Here is a 13,958-nt window from a genome sequence, read left to right on the forward strand (position 1 = left end):
AATTAAGCTGGGGAACGTGAGGCGATTAATAATCCGAAACAGCCTAGTATCAACAAATTGATGAGGGGGTTTTAACTGGTTTGTATAAATATGGAATTAAAAGTAGACATATGTAGTTACATCAGAATTAACAAGAAAGGAAGATTTGCAGTGATTATATATTTAAAATAACGACTTATGTTTAGCAAATTAGAAAAAAAAACAACGAAATCCTTTAATAGTAGCAGTAGCTAGTAAATTTCCGACTTTTCCTGTGGCAGTTATATGTAAAAGTGGTACGGATCGACTTATATACTAACTGCAATAGAAGACTATTGATAATAAAGCTATTAGCAACCGAGCTAGAATAATTCTAAACAGTTCTAACAGCCCTTTTTAATTGGGCAAACAGTAATTGAAGTAACTGGATCCTAATGTTAAATTGTAAGTTTTATAGTGATAATTCTGCGATTATACGTGATAGCATTTTATAAAGAATTTACCTCGAAATAAAACCTATTTATGCGTCCGGCTATTGGCATTATTGACTTCGTCAAGTAGTTTCTCTGACTAGTCCACTTTATAACTCCGTACACAATCATTTAAGTATTTGCACAACTTAAAATGGTGTTATAGGCAATATAGAGATCCAGACAGATGGTCTAGTTCTAGTTGTGCTCGAAATGTTGACTGTTAATTAGAAAACTCCAGTCAAATATTGACTTAGTGCTGCTGTAAGTGCTGTAAAAACAATGACCATGTAAGAAAATGTGGCTGGAACCCCTGGCAAATTTGTCTTAGTTAGCCTTCATGATTAAACACATATGAGTTTAGAAAACTTAAATATGATATAAGCTATATCTCAAGAAAAAAAATAGTTAAAATTATTATTAACCAGTGACAATCCGGTAATCATTCTTTACCAAAGTGAAATCTTTATTTTTTAAATTTCGGAAAATTATCAGTAAGACTTTCGGAAATACTTCCCGTGTCCGGAGTCATCTCATATGGCCCAACGCTGACTAATGGCCTATATATAGAAAATGACTAAACAATACCAAACATAACAGGCTTATCGCTCGACCATATACGAGTAGATTATCAGCGGGGAGATAAGAGGTTCCTTGATGAGAACGTTCAACTGGCAGCTGCCCAGTCCCAATGACTTTTAACAAACTGCAATTAAACGCCAATTAGACATGTGTACGACAGTTTGCACTCAAATGAACACTTTAATATAGATAGATATATATAGATATAGTTGGTGAACGAAAGCAGCGCTGAAAAATATACCAAGCATAAATTCGCTTTAGCTGCAAACTATTTTTGCCGACGCTTTATCGTTTGCTCAACTCTAATGAGCCAATAAATTCACATTACGTATACGCGCAGGTGGCCAGCTGCTGTAATTTGCTTAAATCAGAAAGCAAAACTGTATCGTTTGCAGTTTCCTTGCGTCGCTTTTCTCTGACTTTTCTTTCACTGAGGCGCGGACTGTTGTTGGCTATAAATTTCACGCTAACTCGTCACTTGTCGCAACCTATTTCCTCTAATTTTCTTGGTCTCCCCTGCAATTTGCAGCTATGAAATGGGTTATGAAATCTTATTCCTTCCCCTACTCAGAATTTGCCCTGAAATCGGTCTTCAGTCAGATGATCATACAGAACATTCGAGAAGTCATTCGAACATGTGCCCACGCCTTTCGTATTTGCATTAGACTTTTCGCATTTCCATATTTATTTGCTTAGAGTTGGCTAGTCGAGTGGCTTATAATCAAAGTGCACACGCTTTTCCTGTCGATTGATAGCCATTGTTTGCTTTGTGTGACGTCAGTGATTAGTTTATATTAATTTTGTTGGGGTAGAGTCTAGTTAAAGTGGTTGAAAAGTATCTATTACTATAGTCATCTAGATAATACCTTTGTGTAGAAATTTAATTTAAGACATTTTGCAGCCATTTTAAAGTTTGAAAATGGCGATTCTCCATTTTGGCGGTTACTTCAATGCAAATTGAAGTCTATTTCCTTTTCATTCGCAAAGCGTGTTATTAATTGATTTTGTGCTTGGCTTCCTTATCAGAATCATTTACATATCGGCTTTATATGCCTAAGACCAACCCAGACCTTAAATTTTAAGACATATTAAGACCCCATTTATTGTCTGGCTGATAATGTTTTGGCAAAAAACAGTTGGTTCAAAGCTAAAGGAGGCAGAATTATTTGCACTGAAAACATTGTTTTTAGAAGAAGCAACAATGGATATAAGTTATAACTTTAGTTGAGATTCGATATTACAGATTTATAAGAGGATAAAGCATATTTTTTAATAAGGCGTATAAGACTTCTGTTGTAGACTAATTTAGACATTGAATCACTGAATCTAGCCATCTATATCATTGACATAAAGATGTGATTAATTGATGATGATTGCCTTTCAATCAGCTTCCAGGTGATTTTCTTCTTTGACCGATCCCTCTAAAAAATGGCCACCCACAACTATGGCTCCCAGTTTCTCTGCTTCCCTTTGATTCCCTGTTTTTCTCTGCCCCCACCTATCACTCAATGCTAATTATCAGACGGCGATTAGATAGAGTTACTTTTTGATAAGGGGCACACGACGGTTCCTCGATGTAATCTACTTTGTTTTTTCGCCTCTCGAGTATGGTGTGTTTTTCCTCTTATCGTTCATCGGTGCTCCAAAAAGAAAAAAAGTGAAATAAATATAACACAAAATACAAAATAGCTTCGGCTCCGGTCGTGTGTGTAAATTTTGTTTCTCGCCTATTATTCGGCGCTTTCGTCGCCGTCGCCGTCGTCTTCCCAAACTAAAGAGAGAAGAAACGCAGAAAAAATGTATTTTTGAAAATATTTTATTGCTGGCGTTGAGCGCAGCCACCACTGTCGACCGACGTCGCTGCTGCCTTTTGGTTTTATTTTTTTCGTGTTCCGCTGGTCGTTTTTGGATATTGTGTAAAATTCAGTTTTTGGTTCGAATTCAGTAAACAAAAACTTGTCGCCGGCGAGAGACGCAAAACACGAGCCACTAGGGTTGTGCACCAACAAAAGTTACAACCGAATATCACGGAAAGAGTAAAGACCGAACCGTATTTGTTTAAACAATTTGCTATAGTTTAAGAGGCAGCTCTCCATCCGTCCCGCGTGTCTGTCGCTATTTGTATCTTACGGATACGCGTCGAGTAATGATGACGCGCGTTAATTGTTGCCGCTGTTCTTTTTCGTTGTCGATGTTAAAGTCGATGGCTCGGTGACCTGACCTTGTTACTGTCTGATTGTGAATTCTTTTGCTTATTTATTTACCGATTTGCGTTGGGACGTCTATATACTTACAGTTGAGATACAAATCTATCTATCTGTCTATCTAGCTATGTAGTTGGCGATCGCACGCACAATTTGTCTAAATCGAATTCGTCTAAAAATAAGCCGCGAGCGAAAACAAAATGAGGGAAAACGGCAAAAACAAATTGTGGAATAAATTTTGGGTGGTTCACGAGTTTTGCCTTACATTCGGTTTTCTTGGTGGGAGATCGCTTAATTCGTTTTCACATTCGAATGGAGCCAGAAATGGTCCGGAAAAAGTCCAAATATATTATAGAAAAAGTGGCTGAATTTAAAAATTTTTAATTTGCAAGTGTAAATGAGTGAATTTTCAAAGTTATTGTTGGAAAGTAAATACTTAGACATTGAAATAAGCTAATGTATAAATATTAAGTAAAAATTTGTCTGAATTCCAGACCACACAAATTCGTGGACATACATAAGCTAAAAAAATTAAATTACATAAGTTCAGCTCCCAACCAAGTAATTTCAAAATACACAGCAGAATCACGTTTTGTCATTTGTACACAAATTCCTCAACTTTCGCAGGCGCTCCTCTGCCAGGCAAACACTAAATTGTCTGCAATTTCAACTTTGTATCTGACGAGTGCTCGTGCGGCTGCTGTGCGTATCTTAATAGATAATTTTAATTGGTTAATATTTATTTTTAGTCAAGACTTGATTAATTGCCACCCGAGAGGAGTTCCTCCGTTCGAGGAATTCTCCAAACGCCGTGTTCCCTCATATTAGTTTTTGCTATTTGGCACGCGCTACCAGTTCCAGACAGCGCTTAACAATTTATCAGAGAGAAATACTGAAAGTAGCAGCAACAACAAATATATCAAGAAACGACTACAGCAACAATGTATGCAAAATATATAAATAAAATTATAAATACAATTGGCCAACGTATTGGGAGCCATTGGTCGTGTTGTTGTCCAAGCTGAAGTGCATGTTTCTCTCGCTTTTTTCTCTCTGTATGGCTCTCACTCTCGGTCGCGAGAAAAATAAAATTAATGCAAAATTCGAAAATTCAAAGCAATTTTTGTTTTTAGTTGTCGTTCGACCGGCTACACAATTCGTTTGCTGTTTCTCCTTTCCGCGACCCATTCGATAAATGTTCAATATTTCTGCCCGTTTTTATATAACAGCAGAAAATCAACATCAACAAAAAGGGTCACATAAACCAAACAAGTTGTCCCAGGCGCTTATTTATTAGCCCCAAAAATAAACAACCTCAAAGTGAAAAAGTAAATATTTACAATAGCCACCCCATAAATTGTACTAAAAATCCAATTTAAAATAAAATAAGTGAACTTAAAAAGTGCGAGAAAATGCTCAAGTATCCGCGCACCACTTCGTCCACTTCTTCGGGCTACTTCGACGACGATGAGGCCATGATGAATCCCTATCAAACGCCTCCAGCATCGCCGCAATCCGTGCCCCAGTATCTGCAGCGTCACATGGTGCGAATGTTCAGCACTGAAGTTGATAAGTAAGTCGTCCTCGATCGGGCATCACTTTTATATATAACCCTCTTTGATAAAGACCACTGGGGTTTCCTAATGCCCTACTTAATGCTGATTGCAAGATGGGAAGGGAAAAATACTTGACTCACTTACATAAAGCGAGCTAAACAAATAATAATAAATGTCTTTTTAAGAACCAGGAGCTCCTTTATTCTAAGGACATTTATACATCTGTGTATAAGAAGGTTATTTAAGAGTCTGCTTCTGAAAAAACTGTTTCTGCATTGGTTGTTTTTTTATACTGAAAAGAATTATACAATATCCAGGAACAAGTTCATAAGACCTTAAAAGATCTTCGATATAGCAGAAATTCCAAGCAAACCGCAATTGAAATGCTAAATTAAAGTCACAGGCGTAATGTGTTCTAAGATTTATGCCTAAGGCAAAGTAATTCTAGTTGTGCCTTACCCTACGGCTCATAAATATGCATAAGAAGCTCAAGAATCAGTTATTTATAGTGACTGATTATAAATGGTGGCATTATAGTGTAGTTCTTGCTATTCGTATAGCTAGGAAAGTCACAGTCCAAGTCGCAATTTCTCTCATCTATAAGCAAAATAGTGCCCATTTTACTTTATTTTACTATTATTACAAAACAATTTTGTACACCATTTGCATAATCAATTTCCATAAGTGCAAACGCGACTAGCTTTAAATGAACTACAACAGCAGCGAAAATGCTTAAAATGCAAAAAAAAGGGGTTTACTAAAGAGCTTTACCTAAATAACTGCACAAAAATCAATGTACAATCAACAGAATGGCTGCATTTTTTATTTCCGCTCGCTGCTCTGCTGATTTCATATATAGAGATAGGTATATATGTACTCGTATATGTACAATACCTTATGCACTTTCGATTCTTCCCTCTGTTTGTGAATGTGGGAGTCTTTTGTTTATTTTAACAGCCACGCGCGCACATGTGCCTTGTCCCACCCAGTCCACAGTTTTCATTTACTTATTTACTTTTTTCTCAAAACAGAGAAGTCTACTTGTTTGACCGTTTATCGCATTCATCGCTCGTTGCATTTCTAATTGCATATTGCGAAAAGCGCTTTATTCTCCCCCTACACATAAAGTTGCTAATCGTTTTGTTCTCGCCGGATGTCACATCATTTCAAAGGTCTACCGGGAAAGGTGTTGATTTACATAGTTAACTAAACCCTTTATATCAAAGAAAGTGTACGTTAGGTTTATAGCATTGTATACAAGTTGGGCATAAAAAAAAATCTATTAAGATTAAGAGATTAGATGCGATTTCGCAATACAATCAATTTTTAATCATGACGTCAGGATCATTATTTTTAGCTGTTTCAGCAATTGTCTATAATAAATGTCATTACAACCGTTGACTTTCGACCGATTCTGACGCAAATTTGCGCTGCTACTTTTCTGTATTCCTTTGTGTTGCTGCCCTTAGAATAGATGTGTTATCTCTATAAGAAAACCTTGATGATAATGGATCGGAAGCTACTAATTAGCTCAAGGCACTTTCATCCTTGATTAAATTGTCGTTGTCTTTTAACCTGAAATATCAAAACAACAATGTTATTCTATTAAATAGATAGTCTTCCTAAAAAGAGATAAACTTCTTTCTATATTCTTATCAAGAGAGCTATTTTTCTTACATTTCTTGTTAGCTCAAATGATTTTTGAGTCTTCACAATACAAAGTAATTTTCCATATCTCCAGACAAATGATTATTATACCTCTGATTTGGTGAAACTTTCCTTCGTTCAGCGGCTTATTTTTAATTCTGTCTGCTGTTGTTTTACCTTTTGTGTGATACCTTTCAAGTCTTTTTGATTCACGCCTACGACTGAACAACAATGAGTAGTAATTAGGCGAAACTTTTCTTGGCTCTTGTTTTTATTTATCAATGAACTGCCTTGAACCCGCATGAGCACAAAAATATCAAGAAAAAGCTTTCAGAAATCTTGAAAAGCCCAGACAGACGAACTAAGAACTTCAACTACAATAATAACAAGTGGAAAAGGGCTTGAGCCACGCCCACTACAAAGCAACTAGCAACGCAAAAAAAGGAAGTTTTCGTGTCTTTTTGTGTCAACGACTGAAAAGGTAAATGCACTTCAAAAGGTCGTGTGCGACCTTTGACCTTTTCGTGCCCAGCAGCGCTTATAACTGCGATACCCACTTCCTATACCTATACTACTACCTATACCTATGCATACCTACATATATGTGTGCAGAAAAGGCGATGAGGACGGAAGAGTTTTTCAAGTGGAAAAGCGGCGTGAAAGCGGCAACACATGTTCTTTATTGCGGGAAAAGCTGCTCACTGTTCGATTCGTTCCTCCAGCTTATCACAAGGAATCGACAATAACTTATTTATATCGCGATTATCGATTGGATCTATAAATAATTGTGCGGTGGATACATTAATTCCTGAATTTGGTATAATTTATATAAGCAAATTGATTATCGAAGTTACTGCATTATACTATTTAAATCACCCCACCGTTCGAACAAAGCAATACGCAAATAGAGATTATACAACAACCTTGACATTGTCTTAATGTCAAGTCATGATAAATGAAACGAAATGCAAAACAGTATGCAACAATTAATCTTCCGTACCTTCTTCTACGAACGTGTGAATACCCACTTTCCCCGCAAATTCATTTCAGGAGGTGAATGAATAATGTTCAATAAATTTTCGCTTAACGTGAACACAAAATGTGAACAACACACGAGGGCGGAGCAAAAAAAAGAAAGGAATATAAACAGCAAAATGTTAGCGAAATATAAACAATAACAGCGGGGGAGGCATAAATCTTCGATTTCAGACGATGGGCCAGAAGGGCGGTGGAAATGCTGATTTCAAGGTGAAAGAGGCGCCACAGAATCGACTTTCCACAGAGCCATCTGCTCATCTCGACTGAAGTGGAGCCAACCTGAAAAGAACTTAATAAAAATTACACATGCTGTGATGGAAACAGGAACTTTCAAGGTCAAGAGCCATAAAAATAAGATTTTTTTGAAAACTTTTCAAAGGATAGATTTCCCCAACATTAATCCAGAAATTTAGATTCACATTTTGGTGTATTCCAATTTTTTCTACATCTCCTTCCTTTTGTGTTGCAGTCAACGATGAATAAGTAAAAACTATTTTCGACGCCTCCCTCATATGTTGTGTCTATACTTTGCTCTATTATATTTACACCTTTGGCTATATACATACATATATACAAGCATATGTTCAGTAAGGCATATTCAAATTATATTGACCATGAAAAGTGTTTTCGCTTGGCCGCTTCAGGTGTTCAATCGCTAAAAAGTTATTTACCCGAATGTGTGAAATGGAATTTTGTTTTCGCCGAAACTGTTCGTGGTTTTACAAAATTAATGCTGAGAAATGGTGTGCCAAAATACGTTAAAACTCATTGAGAGATTTCTTGAAGCATGAATCAATTACACTAGCTTACAAAATTACAAAGCATATTATTACAGTATACTCGTAATAAGTTTACCAAATCTTAAATCAGTTAGCAAGATACATTTCAAAATGAGCATTGACATACATTTAAATCACTATTTCAATTAATATTGATAACGATTAGTAGTAGAAAAGATTACGAATCTGGGGGGGTGGGTTCATAAATAAAAACAGGTTTCTCTTAGGTAACAAAGTCTATTTATTTCCAATTACTTTATGGCTTAGACAAAGGAAGGAATTGAACAGACTTAGAATTGATAATTCACAGTCCATAATCGCTTATGGCTGCGGCATTATCATGGTTCGCAACTTAGGATTGATTTGATTGCACAAACACGTTTCCAATTCCATATATTCCTCGCCACTTACACGATTAGCACGTGAAACATGAATGATAGTCTATAGCCGGTCAAGCGATAGTGCTCAACTCGTATAGTATAGTCGCAAGTATAGTAAGTGCTGCCTGTAATACGTGTCTTTCCTGCCGATTTGTTTACGCGGCTGCGGTTAGATTACGTTCGCCAGCGAGAGTCGTAAATAGAAGGTAGATTTAATATTGCTAAAATGTTTGCCACGAACTCATGTCTCAGCGATGACGATGATGAGGGTATATATCATATATATATATATACTCGTATTCGACTGCCGCCAGACTGTCTGTCGTCTCAGTTGTACATCGAAAATCAATCCACTTATGGAGGTGCGACCACCACAACCTTGCACCTTGATTAGTTTTACCCACCATTTTTCACTGAGTTCGAAGAGTCCTCTGCTTTTTTCCCCGCCACTTTTGACGTCACTTTACTTCTCTTTGCCCATCGCAAACCGATCGTATTTTGACTGTAAATATTTCCATTTTTCGTCTTTCGACTGGCCCCTTTTTGGCTTTTCATTGGTTTTATGACTCAATTAAAAGATAAATACGCAAAGTGCAAACATTTCAATGATCAGTGAATGCGGCCGACAAACGAACGAACACATGACGTCAACCATCAAACAAACAAATTGTTGAAAGATTTATGAATACTTCGAGTGTCTATATTTGGATATATCTAGGCAAACACGCACTTTTCAAAGATGAAAGAGAACGAGTTTGCCTAATGTGACATTCGCTCCTAGTGAGTGTCATTAAACTGCATGATTGATAAAGACGGGCTCGATGTTGTTGACAGATCTATACGCATTTTATTATGCAAATTAAACGACTCCTTTAGAGTCACAAAAAAATAACGAAATTTAATTATGGCACAGACAGGCAGAAAATACTTTGTAATTACATACGTTACACAAAAAAAATCCCTGTCTTCTGGAAATATCATCTGAACATGTTGTAGTCACCGAAATGGACCTTATGAAATTCCATTTTTCTGTACGTACACAACCGCAAAAGACTATAAATTTGATTTACAAACATCATGTACAATACATATTTCCACGGGGCATCCTGTTTTTGGTGCTTGCCTTTATGTTTCTGTATCGTTATTATTTGCTTTTATGAGTAACATCTTTATTTATCTTTTTAATTTACGACTCTTGACTGCGTCAGCAGTGCGTGAGTGAAAGGCAAAAGTCGCCAGCAAGTTAACCTTAACATTTACTTGCCACTTTTTTTTTTTAATTTATATTTAAATGGCTGCCTCCGATTTGCATACAAATTCAATTAAAACGCGTGACGGAATTTTGTAAGCGAAATTTTCCCAAGGCAGTTGAGGGAAACAAATATTCGATTAAAAGGCTAATAGGCAAATTTAAAATGGAACCTAAGAAACCCATAAAAACCTTATTCATTGATTTACACATAATAATGAAGCTAAATGTCAATTAGCTCTTCATTTTTTTTTCTTAAGCGAGCCAATGTCAGGGAAAATTATTGTACATTTATTAATGACACTCAATTCGAATTAATGCTGGATTGACATGTCAAGTGGAAATTAGAGAGGAAGCATTCGAGTCGCTAATCAGTGTTCAAATGGCTTTTCTCGTTGTGCGTTTAACACTCACCACCCACCACACAGCCACAACAACCACAAAAACGACAGAGTGCTGAGGTCAAAGGTTGAACTTGACGTGAGTTAGCCTTTCGCTTTTCAACGCTCTTGGGTTGAGGGGCAGGTTTTCACCGGGTCAGAGGTGCAGGCGCCACCTAATGACTTGCAGCCTGGCATTAAATTGCCATTGCCTGGAAAACTCTGAAAATGAAAGTAACAAAAAAACCAAAGCGAAGCTCACGATTTTGAATGCACAAAACATAAACAAAATGATTGAGCGAATCGGAAAGTACTCTTTTATTTCACTATAAATACTGACAATAATAAAATAGAGTTAACTTTTAGATGTAATATTGGGACATTCCTTTTTCAATAAGGTATTTTTTTATAATCATATATATAGTTCACTTTAAGAAGTGCAACTTTATGATCTATATCGAAATGCCAAATATGCTGAAATGCTGATTAGGGAAGGAGAATAGACCCTGTAAGAAAGGGTATGCAAAGATGCGCCTCAGACGACGTTGCAGCCTCAAGCCAAGCGATTAAATGTTGCCATGTCTCCTGGGTTGTTCGTTTGTTGTTCGTTCGTTGTTGGTTGTCTCGGGTTTCATAACAACAACAAGACAATGCCTGGAAATATCCATCTATCTTGTTGTGGGTTTGTCTCAGCGGCCACCACAACACAACACTGTTCACGGCTATTAGACGCTGTTTTATGTTACACAATTGTTGCTTTTGCTGGCCAAGCAAAATCCGGCTGGCAACATAATGCTGCACTGCCAACTGGCCGATCTTTTGGGCTTTTCACCGCTAATGGCTGGGCCTTTGCTAATTGGCGGGGCGTGGCATGATCCACACAACGATGTTGTTTTGTGCGAAAAATCAACAGGCGCCCAGCTGTTTGCCACCCAATAAAATCACACTCGAAAATAACACTCATTAACAAGGAGGTTCCAGTATTTTGTATCCATTTGGAATTCATTTTATGTGTGCTTTTTTCTTCTGGTGAGGCTTGGCACACGTTCGCCTTTATCAGCTATGAATACCAAATATCGCCTTTGTTGACATTTATTTGCACTTTTTGCAGCTGGCAAAGAAAACAATTTGCACAAATAATTTGCATATTTTCGAGATTTATATTTATTGTGGTCTCCAACGAGGTGGAAAACAGCTTGTTCAAGGCAAACATTGAGGTTACGGAAAACAAGCTAAATGGGATCAATTCAGGTCAGCATAGGAAAAGAATGCGAAACATTTAAGTGCAAATTGTAAAAGGTTCTCTATATATTTTAGCAATAATTTATGTTATTTTCGCCCTACAGCTTTTATTGTTTAATTTTCCTGCACAATCTTTACGCACGTTTCTCTCCATTTCTCTGCTACATTTTCATTGCGTGACCAACAAAACTTTTCTCCAACAATTTCGATACGATTTCGTAATGGTTTAGTTTCGGGGTGTTGCAAAAGTCGTAAAGTAAGAAAAGTCGACAAAATGTTGTGGAATTGCGGAAGGGTAGATAATCTAAATGCGTGAACAGCCGGAAATAGACGTGTTCGGGTGTCCATGTGGCAAATAAAATTAAGTTTTAATGTACCAGATACACATTTATTAATGAATTTTCTCGTTTCCTTTGCAGGTGAGTTTTATTGAATAAACGTTGTTATGGTAAACCAGAGGGTCGCAGAGGGTAAGCTTTAAAGAAAACCAACAAATAATTTGGAAAAGTAATGCAAAGTATTGGTAAGAAAGTTCAGATAAGTAATCATGAAATGGTAAAATTTCCTTAAATTTCTTCTTTTGTTTAACTTTAACGATGTTTTAACGATGGATCTTTAATGGGTTTATCTATAGAACCCACCCACAATCACCCCTTTAACCAAAATAAAACCAGCTGATTGGAAACGACATAACCCGCACAATATATTAAATATTCCACAATGCAACAGCGTGGGAAAATCGGGAATTGCGTATGGAAAATCTACAGTTAGCACACGGGTTATTGAGCCTTCAACGTGGCAACTTGTCATAGTCAAGTGGCATAGAGAGGCTCTTGCCGTCCCTTTCTGTCGCTGATGCTGCTACTGCTGCATCGCTTCACTGGATTTCAAAAGTTCTTTTGCCGTTACAGCAAACATTCTCTCTTCGACATACGCTCTCTGCTGACAAAGCCGCATTTGTATGGTTTCCCTCTCTGTGTGTCTGAAATTCAGCTAAAAAGCTTTTGAAAAAGCAGCCATGTTGCTTTTTTATCGTCCATGTGTGTGTGTAGGTGTGTGTTGGTATCTCACTGTCTCTCTCCTCTTAAAAAAATTCACTGATTGGAAAGATTCGTTTGTCTGGTTTTTTTTGGGCTTCCACTGTCTTTTTTCAGTGTTTATATCGCTTGTTTGTTTATTTTTCATGCATTTCTGTTTGCCTTTAACACGAGCCCAGCGAAAACGTGGTGCGGCCATGGGAATATTGCATTGAGTCGCTGCCGAAAAAAGGGTTCCGTAATAAAGATCGCAGACAATGTGTACAGTGAAGCCTCTGTTCCAGAATTTCTTGTTGCTGCTGGTTCGGTGTTCAAGTTTAAACCAAAGCTGAAGAATCAGCAATTTCGCTCCGTATTTCCGGTCTATAGCTTGACACTGCCAAAAAACTAATTTTTTTAATTAAAGAAAATATTGAGTAAAGTGCTCATGAAAACGACGCACATAAACCTAACAGCCTAGTTTGCATAGTTATACATATTTGCCTTTAGGATTCATTAGCTTGGACCATTTTTTATGAAAACGGAAGAAGGTTTCGAGTATTTTATGGGAAGCTCCACTTTAACTGCCAAGCTTTGCTTTGTTGTGCTCTCACTGGTTCTGCATTTGTGCAAAAACAACAGCTTAGTGAAACTCCCTCTCTCTCTCTGGGTTTCTCTTCCACCAAGTTGGAAACTTCAAAAAGCCACCACCGAAAAGCTGTTGTAACCATTGTTGTTGTTGCTGCTGCTGCACGTTCAGCTCTCTTTTTGGCTCTCGCAGTGGCAGTGGCGGCAGCGACTGTTACTGTGACTGCGAAGCGCAGCAGCGACGTCAACATTTTCAGTTATGCTGAGGAGCTCTTTCCATTCAAACACGAAAATCGCCTAGAAGTTCAAACTTCGAGTCGCTTTTGTCGCTTGGCCTTTTCTTTATTTCGTTGCTCAATTGTTGTTAATTAATTGTGTGAAAAGTACATATTTTTATCTGTGCGCCTGTGTTGCAATTCGTGTAAAAGAGAGAGAGGGAAAAAAAGAAACAAAGCGAAATTGTTTTAACTGAAAAACCAAAAAAGCTGGCAAATTGTTTACACCAGCAGTCTAAACAATTCTCAAAAGTTCGCCAGACACTGAATATCAAAATTCAGAGAAAAGGAAAAACGGCGAAAAACGTCTCGCGCGCATTTTTAACTTTTTCACTCAGTGAGAGAGTCCAGGAGAAAGCAGAGAGCGGGAGAGGGAGTTGCTGGAATAAGAAGCAGTCGCATTCAGCAAAAGAGAGAACCACTCTTTCGAATTGTATCGCCTCTGAGCACACAAATAAAAGAGCTCCCCAGTTCGTTGTTTTTGTTTGTTTTGTGTGTTAAGTTAAAACATTAAAAAGGCCTAAAATTTCCGAACACCTAAAATACATGTGTAAATGCAAGTGAAACTCATTA

At 37.3% G+C, this 13,958-nt stretch overlaps 1 protein-coding gene across 1 annotated transcript in view; it reads right to left on the bottom strand.

The window, feature by feature from the left end:
* Window positions 1–6,317: 6,317 nt before the first annotated feature.
* LOC122617322 (protein bunched, class 2/F/G isoform-like) overlaps window positions 6,318–13,958 on the bottom strand; it is a 43,611-nt gene continuing 35,970 nt past the window's right edge. Inside the window, exon 6 of the mRNA XM_043793187.1 lies at window positions 6,318–6,366. Within this exon, the coding sequence (XP_043649122.1) occupies window positions 6,318–6,366 (49 nt within the window). The remainder of the gene's footprint in view (window positions 6,367–13,958) is intronic.

Source organism: Drosophila teissieri, chromosome 2L (assembly GCF_016746235.2).
Source record: "Drosophila teissieri strain GT53w chromosome 2L, Prin_Dtei_1.1, whole genome shotgun sequence".
Lineage (NCBI taxonomy): Eukaryota > Metazoa > Arthropoda > Insecta > Diptera > Drosophilidae > Drosophila > Drosophila teissieri.